This window comes from Haliotis asinina, chromosome 6 (assembly GCF_037392515.1).
Source record: "Haliotis asinina isolate JCU_RB_2024 chromosome 6, JCU_Hal_asi_v2, whole genome shotgun sequence".
Lineage (NCBI taxonomy): Eukaryota > Metazoa > Mollusca > Gastropoda > Lepetellida > Haliotidae > Haliotis > Haliotis asinina.
This window is the reverse complement of record NC_090285.1, coordinates 43,460,219-43,480,350: the sequence shown is the minus strand read 5'-3', so window position 1 is coordinate 43,480,350 and position 20,132 is coordinate 43,460,219. Positions and strand designations below refer to the sequence as shown.

Sequence of the window (20,132 nt, the reverse complement as noted above, 5' to 3'; positions counted from 1 at the left end):
ATGTGCTGTGAGCTCTGTTTCAGTAATATGGTAGCGGTGGTGGGAAGCAGTGGTGGGTGAGGTAGCCTAATAGTTAAAGCGTCTGCTCATCACACTGAAGATAGGGGCTCATTTTCCCTCATGGGTACAATGTGTGAAGCACATTTCTGGTGTGTATATGTTGCTGGTATATTGCTAAAAGTTGCGTAAAGCTATACTTTCTCTCTCACTCACTGTAACACAGTAATGATTAAAATTCAGACGGACTGAAATGGAAATCTGTACATGATAGGAATTTAGGTTGAGAAATGGTGTTGGTATTCCTCTGCACTCTCTAGCCAGTCAGTTTGCATTCTTTATTAGTCATGAAAGTATTGATTCATTTTCATCAGTAATATTGTGAGGTATTGTTTAATTATTCACATCTAATCATTCTCATTGAATATCTTTACAGATGGGGAGTTATAAGTTGTGTGAATTTTCTTAATAGATCTGCTAAGTTTCTGGCTGTTTACTTTTTACCAGAGAAATTATTCCTGTGTCAAAAATATGTCAAAAATTGTGTACAGCCCTGCTCTATTGGAGGGCACAAACTGGTGATTTGATTTTACATGTTGTTGACAAACAAAAGGATTTGGTACATATTTTCACAAGCTGCTTTTCAGTTTTGCTTTTCTTAGATAGGAAACAAAAACAATTAGGTGTTCTGGACATACAGGAAACTGCAGATATAATGAGGCAACAGGTTTAATTATCACTGTAGGTGGTATGTTCATTTTGACTAATCATAAAGGAAATGGTCAGGGACAAGAAAAGTTGTAATTATCAGTTGGTAAGTGTGTTTGGTATAGATGTTGTTTACTGCATGTGCGATAAACACTTCCTGTATGTTGTATATCTGTTGTATGTATGAACTATCGGTTTTGGACGTCCTGTCATTTTGTAGGACATTTGTTTGAATGATGTGATGCTTACAGCCCCACAACTGATGATAACATACTGACTGTTCTGACTGGGGTCAGTATGGGCTGATTGTATCTGACAGTTTGTTCCCTGCACACCTAGATGATTGCTTGTGTTTCTGTCTCCCACAGAGCTAACCGTGAGAAGGAGAGTCTAGAGGCAAGGTCTCGTGCCATTTCCCGCACCACCGTGTCACATGTGAGTGCAGCGCCCCCTGGAAAGGCTGGACATGAGTCGGAGGAGCTGAAGAACAAAAACTACATGCTGCAGGAGGAGGTAACTCTTGTAACACTCTAATAACATGGAAGTGAAAAGAATGAATGTGGGAAGAATATTTTGGATACGAGAAACAGATATTGGATGTGTAAGGATTGCACTTAACAGTCTATGAACCTGATACTCCATTTGTCCTCCTGATGATGCTGGATGTTGAATGTTGTATGTGTCCAACAGATTGCTGCTATGTTGAATACTGTTGTATCTGTTTACCAGTTAGCCACTTTATGTTGAATGTTGTATGTGTCCAACAGTGACCTGATATGTTGAATGTAGTTGTATTTGTCCACCAGATAGCCATTGGATGTTGAATGCTGTATGTGTCCAACAGATAACTACTATATTGAATTTTGTGTGTCCACCAGATAGCTACTGGATGATGAATGTTGTATGTGTCCACCAGATAGCCACTGGATGTTGAATGTTGTATGTGTCCAAACAGCGATTGAAATTTAAAATTCTGTGTCATAGGGTTTGCTAATTCATTTTGTAGAAACAGTGTGAAACTGTGTACAGTGTAGTAGATTTTGTTTTTATTATTTTGACAAAATGGGCCTGCACATTTCATTCAGGGCCTGTAGATTGTAATGCCTGTTGGCAGCAACAGGCCCTGATGGCCACCTGGGAAAGTAAAGTATTGCACACACAGTGTCCAACAGATAGCTGCTAGATGTTGAATATTGTTGTATCTGTTCCCCAGATAGCCTCAAGATGTTGAATGTTGTATGCGTCCTCCAGATAGCCACAAGATGATGAATTTTGTTGTCTCCATCCACCAGTTAGCCAGATTTTAAATGTTGCTGAATCCATTCACCAGGTGGCAACAAGATGTTGAATGTTGTATCTGTCCACCAGTTAGCCACAAGTTGTTGAATGTTGTTGCATCTGTCCTCCAGTTGGCCAACCTCCGGCGCCAGCTGGTGATGGACCGGGATACATCCTACAAGGAGACTCAGCTCCGCAACCAGCAGCTCACTGAGCAGGTGGATCAGCTGGAGAGGGCACTAGCTCATTGCTCCACGGTATGTCCAGCCTCGGAAGAAACACAATAATGATATTTGTCAGTCAAAGCAGGGTTTTTCATGTAGAAAATGGTTAAATCAGGATGATTCGTGTAGTCAGATGGCTCGGAAACATCCAGATACATAAAAAATGCATGTGTATAAAAGATCATTCTAACAAAAAGATCTCATTCACTCTGGTACTCAGTACCATCAGGGGTGGTGGGGAAGACTAGTGGTTAAGGCGTCTGTTTGTCACACCGAAGACCCAAGTTCAAATCCCCGCATGGGTACAATGTCTGAAGCCCATCTATGGTTTCTCCTGGCATGGTTTTGCTTCAATATTGCTGAAAGCTGCATAAAACTAAACTCACTGATTCATTTATACCTTCATTGGGCTGTAAAATGGTAATACTACTGTAAGCAAGTTAATGCAATATAGCCTAGCAAACAACCTACAGATGAACAACCTACACCTATCATTCTATCTCAAACCCGTATTTCTGCCTCCAGAGTGGCGGAGTGACAACCATAGAGTATCAGAAATTGTTTGAGAAGAACCAGGACCTCCAGCGCCAGGTCCTGAAGCTGTCAGAGGAAAACATTGAACTCCGCTTCGAAGCAGAGCAGGCTCGGAAAGACCTGCCCAGGATGAAGGTACATGTGAAGCATGTGAAACACAATGGATATGTACAATAAACACTGTCAGTTGCCATCCGCACTGAATTTCACTAGGTTACGCAAGTTATAAGAGCGCAGCAGTGGATTTGTTGATGAGCTATTTTCGATTTCGTGAAGGGGTGTGATCGCAGTACAACCTTTTTATGGGAGGCATGGATTACCCACCGGTTTAACCAAATCCGCAGTATCGCGAAGCGCGTTATTGCGAGGGATGACTGTAGTTTGAAATATCTGTGTAATCTATTGTGGGGATTCCTGTAGGGAATCTCTTGTCATAAGCTATCTAAGTAATAGGGATTAGGTGATAATGATTTGTGAACAAGTTGTCAGATACTTGATTATGGATTATTTTCAGTTTAATGGTTGGATTGCGGATTGCCTTTCTCAGGTATGAGTGAAATTGTCTTTTGTTTCCAAATCTTTTGCCATTAATATTTGTGTTTAATCCCTATATTGTGTGTTATCTGTAGGATCGTATTAAGGACCTGCAGCGATATGCAGATGCCCTGAAAATGGAGAACGCCCAGCTGAGTGGGGATACAGCCAGATCCCTTGGGTCCTCCAACACCAGCATCAGGAGGGTGAGCAGTGGGAATCTGATGCTGATGACATAGATTCTATGGATGTTTTGTAGGTGTTGGGGAGTACAGATGGTTTACAGCTGGTGTAAAGTTGTTTATATTGATGTTGGGGTGTGAGGTTTTTCACACTGATCTTAAGGTGTAAAGTTGTTTATGCTGATGCCAGACTGTAAACTGGGTGTGGTTATATTGATTGTAAATATGGTTAGATTGATGCTAGGGTTGGGATTGTTGATATTAAGTAGGTTATGTTAATGTTGTTATAGATTGGTGAGAGTGGCAAGAGTAACCGGGAACTTGAGAAGACGATTGCCCTGCTGAAGAGAGTAGTTGAGAGACTCCAGATGGAGAATGAGCAGCTGAAGAGGGCTCCAGGCTACAATGCCACAGACCAGGCAGCCATGTTTAAACTGGAGAATGAGGCACTCAAGGTGAAGGACATGATTGTGTTGAATACAGCCAACTGACTGTCAATAGCTAGTCATATTGAGCCTAAAGTTTTAATATTTAGGTAGAAGTGTTCTTGGTTCATGCAGTGGACCAACCTCATCCTTTTATTTTTGAAAACATGAGCATAAGTATGTAGATTAAATATGTTGTGAGTATAAGGTTTGGGGAGATATTTCCCTAATGCAAGAACTGTGTAAATTAAGGATTTCATGTGTGTACCAAGGTTTATATTAAGATGTTTCAGTGACTTTTGGGAAGCATACTGTGAATTGCCTGTTTTTCTGATCAAATTAAGGATTATAGCATAGAATCTGTCTGATTGATATTACAGAAACAACTGGATGAGTTGCGTGAGACAATGGGTGCCACGCTGAGTGACAGGTACACCTCCCAACAGAAGGGCACTGCCAAGTTGATGAATGACTATGAGAAGATGAGGAAGGAGTTGATGAAGGTTAGCCAAATGCATGTTGTGTCGAACAGTTGTCCACTGGTGTGATTGTTGGTTTTGCAGGGACTTAAATTTCACTTATGACAAGATCCTGTAAAGTTTTCAGAAATTGAAAAAAAAAAGACAGACCTAAAGAACATTTCAACTTTTATAAAATTTTGAAATCCTTGATACACCAAACCCCAATCATGTTTTGAATGTTGTTGTAGGAGAAGGAGACGTCAGAGAAGCTGCGTGTACAACTACGGTCAACAGAGTTACAGTCTGACCACCACCACAAAGAGCTGACTGACACACGAACCAAGCTGGAGATCGAGGAGGCCAAACGCCCCAATGCCATGTCCAGCGACACCAAGGGCTGGAAATCAGCTGTCGTCACTCGCATGTATGAGGAGAAGATCAAGGGACTTGAGCAGGACCTGGAGAAGAAGGTGCGTTTAGGGAGGAAAAGGGTTAGGAGAAATGGATTGTTGAAGGAATGGTTTGATGAGAAGAGGAGTAGAGAGGAGATAGACGGTTCAGAAAGATGAATTGGGGGAAGGATTGGCTTGTGGACAAAATGTTTATTGGGAAGAAGAATGGGTGAGAAGATGGGTGGTCAGATGAAGGGTCTTGAGAAGGAGCATGAGTAGAGGGTGCATTGTTTCAGGAAGAGGAATTAAGAGAAGAGGGATATATAGAAGATGGATGGTTGTGAAAGATGGACTGGGGAGAATTGGTTTGTGGACAAAAAGGTATGGTGAGAGTAAGATGGATGGGGAGAGGAAAAGGTGACAAGAAGAAAGGGGTGGCTGGAGAGAGGAGTGATGAGAAGAGGTGTGGTGGAAGGAAGGTTAAGGGAGTAGTTAACTGAGGAAAGGTGGTGGGGAGATAACAGATGATGGTATTGAGGTGATCATAATGATTGGACTGGTAGGGAAGGAAGGGAAGTGGAGAAGAGGGGTGGAGAGAAGAACAATAATGGCAAAGAAAGAGTTGTTTGAGTTATAGATGGTGTGGAGAAGCCAGATGAGTGGAGAAAGTGATGGTCGGGAATATTTGGCTTCTTGAAATAGTGGCAAGAAGCTGGGTGGTTTGGAGAAGAGACTGGGGCAGACAGGGTTTGCTCTGATTTTAAGGGATAATGTGTTCCTCCTATGTCTTTGCAAAGTGTTACCATGAGTTCCTACACTAGTTATTTTATTCCAATTCAGAACAAGATAGTCTCTGACACAAAGAAGCTGTTGAAGGATGCGGCTGAACGGGAGCAGGACCTGATCAGGAACCAGGACGAGCTACAGAAGAAGGTGAGCAATAGTATACCCAACACATTACAAGTGTACCTTAATCTGCAGCAGGATGATTGGTAACTGACTGTCAAACCTGAAAGAAATTCTTACAGACTATAATGTAGAGTTAACATTATTGCTCAGTCCCATAAGAAAACATTAATAGTTTTACGTTTTGAATTATCACAGCAAGCATGTCTGTAGTAACCTGAATATCGATGTGTAATTCCAAATGATTTGTCTTATGATGTTAACTAGTTTACCGAATTGTCACAGTTCTGCAACAATCACCAGGCACAATGTGGTTGATAACTAGTAGACTGTAGGTGATACAGCTTGTTCCTACTGCTGTAGATCATGGTCCTGGAGAGGTTTCCTGTCGGCAGTCAGGCTCACACCAGTGATGCGAACCTGATGAGGGAGTACCAGCAGGCCAGGTCAGTAGAGACAGATCAGTCGAGACAGATCAGTCGGGGCACAAAGTGGGAAGACTGACTGTGCATGAAGAAACTAAACAGAGGTTCCTTTGGGATTCCAAATTTAGTGTCCATGACAGACAACTGTTAAACAGGGTTGTTTTCTTACGTGGAAAAATAACAAAGACAAAATGTTGATCCTCTAGTACAGACATTTAGAATTGTGAAAAAGACGCTGCATGTTTTTTATGTCTCTCAGGTTAACCATTCAGCAGCTGGAAGAACAGAAGCAGGAACTTATGAGTGAGTTGCGACGTAGACGACCAGCCGGCGGCAGCTCCACACAGGTAAATTCCTCAGTCACATCAATCTTGCATGACATTCAGTGTTTGCATTGTACTATGCAACTTGTTTTGTACACGACCTTGGTGTTTGAGAACACTCAGCTTACATTTGAGTCTGATGCAGTGATCGAAATAACGGCCTGCCCAACTGCCCATGGCAGGTAAATTTTGAGTAGGGCTGCCTGGAAATTCTCTCCACCAGCCCGAAACATGGTTCAACAAGAACCAATCGAAGAGAGGGTTACTTAAAGGTGGGCAGGCAACTTTCAAGATGGGCAGGCAACATTTATGCGCCACCAGCCGGCTGTCAAGTTGAGTTGAACAATTTTTTCAAACACTGGTCTGATGTGCAAGAGAACCCTGGTGCTGAAACATACAGGTTGGGCAAGGTACATTTGAGTCTCATGCACGAGTGGCCCATTGTTGCCCTAGAAGGTAGTCATTGCCGGTTACATGGTCTGATGTCTGTAATCTGTTACTAGCAACTCTTTCATTACTTGGATAAGAGGCAGTAGTTGGGACTTACAAGTGGAGCTTAATGAGAGTGAAATTTAGCTAAGTGAAAGAGTGGTTACTATGTTGTCAGCTTGATGATGACATCCTGACGAAGGCTGGTAACTACGACCGAGTTCTTCGGGAGAATGTGGAGGTGACAATGGATCTCAAAGGAGTCAGGCTTGAGCGGGATAAGTTACGACTGGAAGTCGATAAGGTGAGTGTCGATATAACGCTACAACGTTAATGGGTTGAAACGTCCATCACGTTATAATGCAATACTGTGAGCAAGATTGGCTATGCTACGTTCAGTTTAACAACTGCAGGATGTGTATATGCAACTGCAGCAAACTAGTTACTGATAGTGCTGTAAATATGTATTCACCATTATTGCCATACAATCCCCTTCATGTTGTCTGCATGTCTTTATCCTACCTTACACATAAATGCCGCTTTTCTGATTGGCTGAGCGCTCTTCTATTATTTTCAATGTACACAGCTTACAAGTAACATTTTCTATGTACCTCACTGGGAATGCCGAATCATTTGGTACTTCATGGTATTAATTCATTATCGCGAATATGACCTTGAATCATGTATGATGGATGTATGAAAACTACCAGTGTTTAGCAAAGGCAAATCGATGGAAGGGAGATAACTCTAAATCTGTTTTACTTGGCAAAATCTAGCAATGGCCACAAGAAGAATTGTACCCTTGCTTCAAACATTTCAAAATTAACATTGAGGTGTTCGGTAAGAAAAATACATTGATCCTTAAGGACCATGGTTGATGTACCCTTAATGTTAATTTATATTCCCGGAGCTGGGCTCAGGGAGCTTAAACAAACATCAAGGGTACATCAAATCATGTCCCCCTCATGACCGGAGAACAGCTTATAATGTCCATTTCTCCTCCTCTCCATTGTCATTGCATATTCAATATTCCTTTCAGCTGAAGAAAGAACTTGAAAGCTTTGGTCCTGAATTCTTCGAAGAGATCGAAGATCTGAAGTACAATTATAAACAAGCTGTCCAGAAAAATGTGCTATATGAAGAGAAGTTGCAACAAATATCTACACAATTTGGAATCTCTGTGAAAGTGCCTGGTTTGTAGACTACTGATCTGCCACTTCCATGACTACATACCTCAGTATATACAGGCTTGAATATGTCCCATCAGTGTCTCTAACTAGCAATTAGTGGAAATCCACATTAGTCAACACTGCCAGCACGTGCCCCTTTCCATTAGCTGGGTGTTAGAGTGAGAGCATCTTGACAACACATGGCTAGCTCACATCTTAAAAGTTATCATTAAGGAGAACAGTAACTTAGTCATTTCATTCTGGAGGAGTCGATACATGTATGTAAATCCTGCTTGCATTTTATTTTGTATTTAACTGAGGACTGAAAAACATCAAGTGCTACATGTGTGTAAGAGAGCAGAAATATAAGATGGGGCTAGTTTTCACTGTTGTTTGAGAAAAATCTATATTTTTTTTTCTAACAATACTGAAGTGAATGACAGCTGCACGAGAAATGTCCATGCCCTACGCTTGTCCAGGAAAATTGCAAAAACAAGTCTATTAATTAAACATGTCCAATTATATACATTGATACAAAATACACTCATGTTCCACAATGTGGTAAGCATCCAGACTGGCTCCATATACAGTTGAGCGTGTGATGTGCCTCTGACAGCTGACTAATGAAACCGGTCAGAGAGCTTTTGTTTGAGAACAAACATCCCGTTTTCTAGCTGAAAGTACCAGTCATTAAAGAATTGTTTTAAAATTATCCTGTTAAATGTATGCACACTCAGCGACATTAGTGTGTCATGTCAGTGTTGTGAACATCTCCATTGGTCAAGCATATGATGTGCCTCCAGTCAGTTTCATTCAACTACCTGTGATATTGTTAATGCTGCGTAAAGATGTCATATTGCCGTCCTCTTGTACTGTAGAAAATATTTACATATTTATTTGTCAAGCTATTTTTGTATTAAAATATTAATGAATTGTGAACTGACTGTATCTTGTTTTGTGTAAAACGCCATGATGAAACCACTATGACAGGACACGACACAATCACCACAGGATTTGGGGGTTTTTTTACTCAACAAACTTTAACATGTAGTCCCTTAGAGTGCCAAAATGTTCAGCACATGGTACTTGCCATACTAGTAATGATAAATGTCCAAAAACAAGACCCATCAAAGTCATGAAGACTACTTTATGGAGTAAAAACACCTAATGAATGATGTCAGGGCAGGGCTGTCACCAATGAGAGATTCAGACAAGTTGGTCCCTGTAAGTGTATCTTTTATTACACAGAATATGAAAACTGATGACAGATCATAATTTATATAGCACAAAATAAAGCAGACGAATAGCACTTTCCATACAATCTGGGCTTCCTGGTAGGTGTCCATCTCAAGTGAATAGGTGTATCACAGTGTCGTTTCCTCAGAGAAGATCCTGTTTTGACACTGGTGCTGCACTGGAGCGCTGATTCTGATTCTTCAGTACCAACTCCTAGCCCATTCACCATGAAGCTCATAACAAAATGAGACATGAGAGACACAGTGAAATAATGTCACAGATATGATAATATCCAGGTCAGTTAATGACACCGGTCATCTGGGTCCCGCCTCCTGGGAGCAGCCTTGATGATGTTGTCTACTCGTAGAATCATCTCAGCAGCTTCGGCAGCACTCAACAACACCTGCCGCTTCACCTGGAACGACTCGGTGATTCCATTCTTCTCCATGTCATCAACTATACCTTGGTCCATATCTGAAAAAATATTCATAAACAACCTTAGAATATATTGTCTCAAAAGCTAGGTCTTACTACATTCATCTTGGACCTTCTGAAATTCTCCAACATTCAAGATACAATCTTCAAAACTTGTGGCACAAGGTCCTTTCCTGCCTACACAAAAGCCACACAGGAATGCTTCAAACAAACACTACTGCCTGCATAGGTTAGGGAAACAAAATTATACTTCATTATCCAACAGTCTTAATTATCTACTTCACTAAACACCAAAAGAAACAACAGACACTGAACTTGTTTGAGTGGTATATTTTAGCAAGTTGGAAATCAAATAGAATATGTGTATATGGATGACAACTTCTTTAATACTAGAACACAACGTTTCAATGCAGATTCTTGTATCGTTTTCAAGAGTAAATGATACAGGGAGAGAACAGGCAACATATATACAATGGAAAACTAATTAACTCTAGCCTCCTGTACAAACAATCCACTCTGTGTACCTCACTGGCTTACTTAGTTGTCATCACATTGTTAACTTGTATTCCACTGGCTTCTATGTTTATCCTTGTATCCATTTTTAACCCCCTTTTTTGTTATCACTTGTTAATTAGTTTTCCGTTGAATATATATCGCCTGTTCTCTCCCTGTATCATTTACACTTGAAAATGATACAAGAACCTGTATTGAAAAGTCGTTTTCAAGTATTAAAGAAGTTGTCATCCATATATACACTTATTCTATGTGACATTGAACTGTAGAATCTACAAAATAGGGTGGGAAGGTTTTATTTTGTTTGGTCTAGGGTTAACTTTCTTATGAATACAGGTCACAAATTGTTCACAAAATATCAGGCGTTTGCTAGCACTATCAGAGATGTGACTGCAGCAACTTACTGAGGCCGTATGTGTGCTTCCCTTCTGTATGGACTGCTCTCAGTTTGGCAATAAGGTCGGCACTGTCGTAACCTGCATTATCAGCAATAGTTGTGGGCAGCTGTAAACAAAAGAGGCATGAAACATGAACAAACAAGATCACATTGATACTGTCTATGGCACGTCATCAAACACGAAATCAATAATCTGAAATATGGCATGGACTCACTTGTCCTGACACTCAGCAAAGAGATGGAACTTAAGTATTAACTCCTAGCCACACTTCACAATCTTCCAGGTATAGGGGCAGTGATAATGCTTTAGACTGGTACTAACTCTGAGCTGACTTTAAATTCACTGTATGAAGATACATGTACTATCCACCAGGAAAATAGCAATGATGATTTTGATGAACAGAGCTTGTCTTTTGTGCATTAACAGTCAGCAATACACCTGAAAAATGTAATACATCAAGACCAGATAAGCCCAATGTCATATGCTGGTGAAACTGTCAACTCTGCACATTAAATATGGCAGTTTCTACAACCAGCCACCCAAAGCCCTCAACATCTGACAATACACCGTCAGTGAGCTTACCATCCTGAGTGCCTTGGCAAAGGATTCCATTGCCACGGCCTCTTTGCCTGGGGTCTTAGCAGCCAGCTTGCTCACTGCATCAGCCATCAGCATCTCTGAGCTTCCTGTTATTGAAACGGTCATAACTTTAACCACAAATTCTGCAAATACAGTAGTCTGATCAATATCAAAAGGAGACTGTGAACTCAAACTCCATTACCAGAATTAGCCCAGAATTAACATTTCCCAACACGTTACATGGCATTATCCTCACAAGATTGTCTTTTAACATACTGGCTGTGGACAGAAACCTTGAGAGACTAATGTATAACTTTCTTGAGCAACTGTGTCATCTACATCTGCATACCTCCTCCAAACACTGTGCGTGTTTCCTTCACAGTCTGAGACAACACACAGAGGGCATCATGGAGGGAGCGTTCTGCCTCAGCCAGAATCTGCTGTGTTGCTCCTCGGAGTACGATGGAACATGCCTCACCCAACTTCACACCTATAGAACATAAACATTTACAAAAGGATTACGGATATTTGAAAAACCACATCCTATTGTTAGAAGGTCAATACACAGTATTGTCAGATCACATAGAATATGACCTTGAAAGCACGTCACAAATAACAGTGTAATCCACAAAACTGGCGTCTAATAACTGTAGGTGGCCTTACTGAGACAAATAATCTGTATTTTGATGAACACGCTGTGCACCATTAACTACCTTCAAAAATCTTAGTAGCTCTCTTAGCCACACAGACATGACAGTATACGGTTCCATTTCTTAAATTATTTTAACACAGAACTTGGTCTTAAAGTCCCAAAGTCAAATATAGTACTTTCTTAGATGAATAAGAACGTTTTCAGCTGATTTACCTGAGAACTTCAAGAGTTTATCTTCACCAATCATGATTTCCTCAATAAGATCACATCTACCAAGTTTTTCGGTGTCAGGGTTGTCAAATGTGGAAAAGATCTCACCACCTGGAAGACAAGCACATCTGACTCAATCTAGGCACTAAAAGACATACTCAGCTGGACCTGACATAATCACAAGTGGCCATACATTTATGATAAAAGTGCAATTCACTGACACACACTTCAGTTCAATTACAGTCAGTTACTTTGTCTTCCAATCTGTATACAGGCAGGCAAATAATCATCATAATATTAATTACTTGTAAGCATCACAGGCATGAAAACAGGCTGGTCCTTAATGACAAACATTTTTATGGTAATATGGGAAAGACTGAGAAGTTCCAATGACAGAAATGAGAATCTCTACCAACCTGTGACAAGGCCCAGTCTCTCTACACCCTCGAAGTCAGCATGCTCAATGGCCATCACTCCCGCATCAGCAAACAACTGCTCTGGGTAGTTGTAGATGAGTTGCCTGCAAAACATCACATGAACAAGTGAGACAATGTATTTTCTGGATAAATATATCTACTATAGTCTGACTCATACTAATTGCACTAGCTTACGAGTCAGGATATGATAAAATTATACATATGGCAAAACATAGGGGTTTTTTTCATCTCAATACCACCTCATATATTGGTGAATATCAATAAGCTTCACTTACTACCTACTCCAAAGAGTCTTACCTGAACATTAAACAGCTAAGCAGCATTTGAAAAATTAGACCACTAAGCAGAACAGCACAATTACAAGACCAGGCAACACAAAATGCCATCTGTTTGGTAACACCCCTAAGCCTCACCTGTTGATGAAGACATTGCAGCCTGAGCTGACAATTCTGTTGACTTTCTCTTTCATCTTCTCTTTCTCTGCTATCTCCAAATCAGCCACCTTTGACACAGCATCAACACGCACTCTTGTTCCAAACACCTAAAAGAAGACGGACTTTCATGTAATGACATGGACATGTACACCAGTCTAATGTGTGGTCTGATATGACATGTTTTCCATAACAAAGTGTTTCGTCAGCCTTTAACAGGTCATAGGACATGTGCTAGTGTCTATGAATGTAGGCTATAAACATGGAAAGACTACTTCACAGAGATGGTCTTGACTGCACACAGCTTTCACATAAAGACATCGGTAATATTCCAATAACAAGCTTCAGCTGTTTGGGTTTATCTCTTATTTCAACAAATCCACTAATCATTAACCGTCTCTAAACCCTACTACAGGTCTTGCAAAATACATCGCCCTTACACAAAAGTGGTTTCAATGTGAATATTCCTACAAACACAATGCACCTATCATGCATAATTCTGACAATCATAGGCTACTAGAGCAAGACGTAATTAGTCAGACCGAGCTACACATTTTCCTAATTCTTGCGTTTAGTAATCCCACATGTACTAACTGGACTGGACACAGTGTCTAACAGTTAACTGTGTGAATCACAACAAACAGGGATGAAAGACAATCTGGACGTCTAGACTGACCTTGATCTTGTCTGTATCCATGGGTGTGTTTGCAATCAGGATCTTGGCATTCTCAATTCTCTTTGGCTGATTCACACCTATTTTCTTGTCAAGCAAAAACCCTGTAATTTAAAATGACATCAGTTTATAGAAAACATTCAAATCTGCAAAGTTTATACACATGTTTTGTGAACCTATCTGTATAAATATCTGAAACGAAAATAAAACCAGTGCAGTGATAAGCTTTGGTACTTGGTCTTCCCCATATTTGCCAGACATAGTCTGTATACAATATACACTACAATAATGTGAGTATGGTTTTACACTGTTTTTAGCAATATTCTAGCAATATCGTGGCCTAGAAATGGGTTTTACACACTGTACCCATGTGGGGAATCGAACCTGGGTCTTTGGCGTGATGAGCAAAAGCTTTAACCACTTGGCTACTGCACCACCCTATTGTAAGGATGATGTGAAATATGTAGTAATGACAATTACTGCCTTTGCAGAAAAGAAAGTCATATTCAGATAAGACAATAACAGGTGCTCTGTCAACACTGTAACCATGACAAGTATGTATATACTTAAGAGAGATATGTACCTTCTTCTAGATAGGAGTCTTGGAGTTGACCACCGAGCTTCTTTATGATCTGGATAGCATCGAGATTGCCACTTCCCTGTACACACACAAAGCCTTACATTAAATGTAGTAATGATAAGTGCTACCTTTGGAGGACTGCAGCAGCAGCGGACTCAGTGTTGGATTACTTGATGGACACGAAGCTGGTGACATTACTCGCATAATAGGAATTCCGCAATGAAAAACAATGCGTACAGTAACATCTTGCATTTACAAACTGGTAACTACACAATCTAATACTTACTTTCTTATCAGAAAGTGTATGACTTACTACTACAGCACTTACACATAGAACTTGGTGGAGAGACATCCTCTAAGTGCTGTGTTGTGAGGCCTACCTTTAGTCGGAGGACAGCATCCACTGCCAGGTTGGAAAAGTAGTCCTTGTGTTGTGTGAGGATCTTGGAGCTCAGTGTGGTTCTGGCAATGTTCATCAGGTCTGCTCGGAACTTAGCAGGATCTTTGCTGAAAGGAAAGACTTTATTTTGAAATACTGTGAAATTGTTATAGCTACAGTTGTGTATTGTTGGTGCATTTTCATAATTAGAGCTACTGTGAGTTTTGTAGTATCCAAAGCACCAAAGGAAACTTCTAATCTGATCATAAGAATATGTCTATGCTAATTCCAATATCAACATATTCAAGGGATATTTCTGAGTAAGTATGATCTTTTGCTTCTTTTAGCAATATTCCTTCAATTTCATGGCAAAGGAGACCAGAAATGGACTTCAAACGTTGTACCCATTTGGGGAATCAAACCCAGGTCTTCAGCGCGACATGTGGATGCTTTAAACATGATACTGCACCATCCCTAGTTTCTCCAACAAAAACCAGGTTGTCGTCTAAACACAATCTCTTTGTAATTTTGAATACTGACCTCTAGTTCCTTTTACTTGTTTTTGAAACAGTAAGCAGCAGTACAAATGCATCTCAAGTATATGCTAATAAAAACTGAGCAGAAATGCTTCAATTCAACCCTTACTGTCCTTGCCTGGCATCTGGCAAACCTACTGTTGTTTATGACATGTAAATGCTCTTACCAAAAATATTCCCCCATTGTTATCCCCTATTTGTAAAACGTACAAACAAAACCACGTCTTTTCATCACAACCACCACCCCTTAACAATATATTTCAGCACACTCAGTCAAACTAGCTGTGAACTGTAGAGTGCTAAAACCATGGAGACTAAACACTGATCAGCATTGACAAGTTACATGAGGTTGTTACCCATGATCCCTTGCCACTTTCTTCAGTGCATTCCTGGCCTCATCCACAGCCTTTCTCCAGCCAGCAATGATTGTCTGTGGGTGGATCTTCTGACTGACCAGCCCTTCAGCTTCCTGCAATTACAACATATGGCACGCCATCAAAACATGATTTCTCTGCTGTATTTCTCCGCTCTCAATTTTCTAGCCGAGACCGCCATTTGTAGATATCTGGTCCATGTGGGACAAAGGCATGCTATGTCAAACTGGGCATAGGTGTAAAACAAAAACAAACATCCTTACCCTGACAGGACACGAACATAGATTTTTTTTTCAACTCTCACAGAACTCTCACTCCTTCACCTTGAGGAGACACTTAATGTTGAGTATCAAATGGGTTGAAAATTCTATGGTTTTCAAGTAATTAAGTGGGTAGCTAGCATGACCAAGATTTGTCATTGTGGCATTGAAATCCTGGGAGAATACTGTATTGGTAACTGCAATGATGTTTGATGTGAATGTCAAACACAAGGATGTAATCATTCCATGTCCAAAAATGACAAATGAATGAGGTCCAAGTGTCAATACAAAAGCTTGACTCTGGTGTTTATTACAACAAAGACCATACCCTGAGCAATTCACACGCGAGCACGACAACCGATGTGGTTCCATCTCCAACCTCATCATCCTGAACCTTGGAAATATCTGAAAAACACAAACAAGTCTCAGTGTCTGCCATAGACATGAAAATATAGGAGTTATCACGACTCCCTGGTGTCTTTAGAGGAAGTGATGGACATGTTTGGGGGAGTCAACTTCAGTATGGAACTTTTATCAAGACATCACCTGCAATTGTTTAATAATGATAAAAACAATGGTAAAGCAGGTCAGAAATTTAATCACTGAGCAGTTAACTGGCAAACAAAATCTAACTAGATTTACACAACAGCAAATCAAAAGCATTGATTATCTTAACTTAGCTTAGAGACCAGAAGCATTGGGTCAACAATGATGCCAGCTTTTAAATTCACTGTGTACTTGAGATAATTTGTGTGTCAAATACACAAGTTCTCTGCTCCAGGGCAAACACTGCATTTATCACTGATGAACAGAGATTAACATCATAAGTTGTCACGAGGGTATCATGGGTTGATGTACCCTTGATATTTGTTTATGTTTCCTAAGCCCCAAGGGCATGGGCCTGGAGGGACCAGTGAACAAGATATTCATCTTACCGATCACCTCAATGTTATCGGATCGTACACTTCAGCAAATCTATCTGAACAAAATGATTTGAATCTTGCATGTTGCTATTTTTCCCATGGGTATTGTCTTAGTATCTCTTCTTAGTATTCACACAGACTAAATGTGAACGTTTTGTCAAAATATATTCATTGGAATGTGAGGCAAATCTTTTCGTAGCTATCACTAGATTCTGCAGACAACACAAGGAAAACAGATTTCGAGCCATCTCCCCATTTGCAACACTGGTAATTTCCATACATCATACATTAGTCAATATCATTCAACATAAAGAAGTACAACCATGAAGAACCGAATGAGTTGCCATTGGCTACCGGGTGCATTGGAATGCACCTCACTTGTAAGTAGGGTACATTGAAAATAATAGAAGGGCACTCAACCAATCAGAAAGCGACATGTGTGAGGTAAGATAAATTACAACTATATACATCTGGAGGACACACAGTATTTTGATTTTTCTTCAATGAAATTAGCCATTAAAGGTAAATAACTTATGACACAATACAAGTGACACAATGACAAGTGACACAATACAACTCCTCCAATACAAGTGAGTGAGAGAATATGGTTTGTCACCGCTTCAGCAACATTTAAGCAACATCATGCTTGGGGACACCAGAAATGGGCTTCACACATTGCAACCATGGGTGGAATCAAACCTGGGTCTTCGGCGTGACGAGCTAACATTTGAATCACTACCCCTTCTCTAATACAAGATACTGTGAGATGACATTTTATTTAAAAAAGGTAGTCTTTGAACATGATTATTTTCACAGTGAGTTTAGTTTTACGCTGCACTCAGCAATTTTCCAGCTATATGACCACGGTCTGTAAATAATCGAGTCTGGACCAGACAATCCAGTGATCAAGAACATGAGCATCGATCTGGGCATAGTCGCCTTTTGATGGCAAGCATGGGTTGCTGAAGGCCTATTCTGCCCCGGGACCTTCACAGGTCTTTCACAGTGAGACTTTCTGTCATTATTATAAAATTCAAGAACAGCTTATTTTGTCCCACTATGTCTCTAATGTATTGCATCATGATCTCTGATTGCTACACATGAGATGACATCCACTGACCTACAAGAACCTTCGCTGCTGGGTTGTCCACACCAATACTTCTAAGGATGGTCGCTCCATCATTTGTGACTTCCACTGAGTTGGAACCCTGTAAGATTTTGTCCATACCCTTGGGACCAAGGGTGCTCTTTACCAGGTCACCAATAGCAATGGCTCCAACAAATGAAGACTACAAAGAAAGACAACTTATCCAGCAAAGTTACATTCAATATTTATTCACAAATTCCTTATGTTTAATACAAAGGAATGAAACTAACAAAGAGATCTTTTAATTGTTTAGGCTGAAACTTTCAGATTGTGATTAGTGATTGAGTTAGGTTTAAGTTGTACTCAGCAATATTCTAGCTGTATGGCAGTCTGTAAATTTACTGAACATCTGAAGTCTAGACAAGACTTGAGCATATACTTAAACACCTGGCACACAATGACATGTGGGTCAACCAAGTCATCAAGTCTGACAACCTAATCCCATTAGTCACCTCTTACAACAAGCAAATTACTAAAGATCCATTCTAACTCGGACCTTCACAGGTCACTTGTCAATACATACAATCCAACAAGTAACACAGATAATCACTTCACTTCCAAATACTTCCATGTCATGACACATAGACATGGACACAATATAGACAACAACATTAACTAATTATACTTTAACACAAATTACAATGACCACTCACCAGACGAGCTGTTTCTGATTTTTCTTCCTCTGCGCCAGCACTGAGGATTTGAACAGGATTCAGTGAGAGCTTAAAAGAAATTGTGATACACAATTATAAATGATCATTTTTTTTGTTAAAATTAAACATAAAATGGTATCCTAGGTATTGCATAGTGCATACTGAATTCACACAATGGAGACTAGTCTGTGATTACAACAGAAGAAATATATCATAATTAATTATTAATTATTAATTAATTAATTATATCTGAAATATTGGATTACTTCCCACAATCCTTGACACTGTTTTCTCAGAATATAAACACCTCAACTTGGCACAACAAAGAGTCACTTATGCACAATAGAACCAGGCCTAAAAAACATTCAGTGGAGAACTGGAAAACCTTGAAACTAATCACCATGTTCTAATGACAGCAGTTCAGAAGAAATAATAAACGGTATACAAATTTTCTGTAGGAGTTGAACTTGAGGGCGAACGCTTGTGTGACAAGACACGATAGCAATTCTACTGGTTTATTAACATTCAGAAAGTTTTTATAAAGATCTCGCCCTTCATTCTGACAAAGACAGAACTGGGCAATTTTAGAATGCGATATGGATTATGATTGCCCAGGAGAATCCTGAACCTAAAATAAAGCGAGATCTACACGTGAATTCGCATGGCAAACTCAGATAATGTCAGATTTTGCCGGCGCACGTGGATCCGTAGAAAAATGCATGTTTAACTAACATGCACACCGGTTATTACCTTGACACACATATCAACCAAACTGAAGTAGTGAAAATATATATCACATACCATGTTGAAACCTGGAGACACCGATTTTCAAGATATGGTCACGAATTCTTCCCGAATGTTCGTCTTACTCAGGCTAAAACATGCCGTTTCCAAGTCTCGTTTGGTCTCGTTTAACGACAAACTGGTTCTCGTTCTCGAAAAGCTGTAGAAACAGATAGGCTCTTGCGGTATCGCATTTGCACAGAAAATCTAGTTGCGATGCATTCTCGTTGGGGAGTTTTGAAGTATGGAATAAGAAAGACACGAAAACGAAAAACGAAAAATGCATATCAATGGCATGCGAACAGTACCTCATAATATCCTAAGAAATTAAGTGCAGCTCCCATGCAAATGTGGTCACCGTTTTAATCTTATTTATGGACGTTTGTATGCCATTTTGACGCTGTCAGTCACACGTTCATCTTACAAACTGTTCATCTTCTTATTACCTTTTAAAGTAAAATCACAAATTATTTATTAGCCGTACTGCTTGCAGAACCTTAAATTACAAAACCATGACAGTTATTTCATTGAAATGCCCAAGTATGCCTGTATACACAATGGCCCAAGTTGTGTTGACATTTTAGACATTATTTATTTTGTCTTTTCTTGGAGAGGGGTGCCAGTCAAATCGCCCCAGCGACAAAACGCCCTAGCAAACTTGGTCAAATCGCCCCTGATATTTGGTCAAATCGCCCCAGGTTTGGTCAAATCGCCCCAGTGGGGTAGTCAAAACGCCCGAGTTTATTCAAAATGGTCTGATATATGCCACAAATGCTTGGTTTTGTCAACTTCCATACTATATTCTTCACATAATATTATGTGTTATATTATTAGTAATATCCCATGCCTAGGTAACACCGTAATACCAATTTTTTGGTAAAGAATTACAATCTGTATAAAACTTCCATGTTACAGCCTTCACATAATACTATGTAGTAATGTTTCT

The 20,132-nt window shown here is 40.0% G+C and overlaps 2 protein-coding genes across 2 annotated transcripts in view; one reads left to right on the top strand and one right to left on the bottom strand.

Moving 5' to 3' along the window:
• Positions 1 to 8,926, top strand: part of LOC137288282 (centrosomal protein of 290 kDa-like) — a 49,331-nt gene extending 40,405 nt beyond the window's left edge. The window contains exons 46-57 of the mRNA XM_067820769.1: positions 1,074 to 1,218; positions 2,115 to 2,240; positions 2,733 to 2,876; positions 3,371 to 3,481; positions 3,748 to 3,912; positions 4,263 to 4,385; positions 4,592 to 4,813; positions 5,576 to 5,668; positions 6,005 to 6,087; positions 6,326 to 6,413; positions 6,997 to 7,122; positions 7,858 to 8,926. Of these exons, the coding sequence (XP_067676870.1) occupies positions 1,074 to 1,218; positions 2,115 to 2,240; positions 2,733 to 2,876; positions 3,371 to 3,481; positions 3,748 to 3,912; positions 4,263 to 4,385; positions 4,592 to 4,813; positions 5,576 to 5,668; positions 6,005 to 6,087; positions 6,326 to 6,413; positions 6,997 to 7,122; positions 7,858 to 8,019 (1,588 nt within the window). The 3' untranslated portion in view covers positions 8,020 to 8,926. The remainder of the gene's footprint in view (positions 1 to 1,073; positions 1,219 to 2,114; positions 2,241 to 2,732; positions 2,877 to 3,370; positions 3,482 to 3,747; positions 3,913 to 4,262; positions 4,386 to 4,591; positions 4,814 to 5,575; positions 5,669 to 6,004; positions 6,088 to 6,325; positions 6,414 to 6,996; positions 7,123 to 7,857) is intronic.
• Positions 8,927 to 9,206: 280 nt separating this feature from the next.
• On the bottom strand, positions 9,207 to 19,446 carry LOC137288284 (T-complex protein 1 subunit beta-like). The gene is made up of 15 exons (XM_067820776.1): positions 19,205 to 19,446; positions 18,404 to 18,472; positions 17,724 to 17,892; positions 16,009 to 16,085; positions 15,403 to 15,515; positions 14,512 to 14,638; positions 14,135 to 14,210; positions 13,555 to 13,655; positions 12,861 to 12,988; positions 12,427 to 12,530; positions 12,014 to 12,121; positions 11,498 to 11,638; positions 11,152 to 11,255; positions 10,576 to 10,675; positions 9,207 to 9,697 (listed from the first exon to the last, which is right to left on the bottom strand). Exons 1-15 carry the CDS (start codon positions 19,205 to 19,207, stop codon positions 9,525 to 9,527), a joined length of 1,593 nt encoding a protein of 530 aa, XP_067676877.1. The 5' UTR covers positions 19,208 to 19,446; the 3' UTR covers positions 9,207 to 9,524.
• Positions 19,447 to 20,132: the final 686 nt, after the last annotated feature.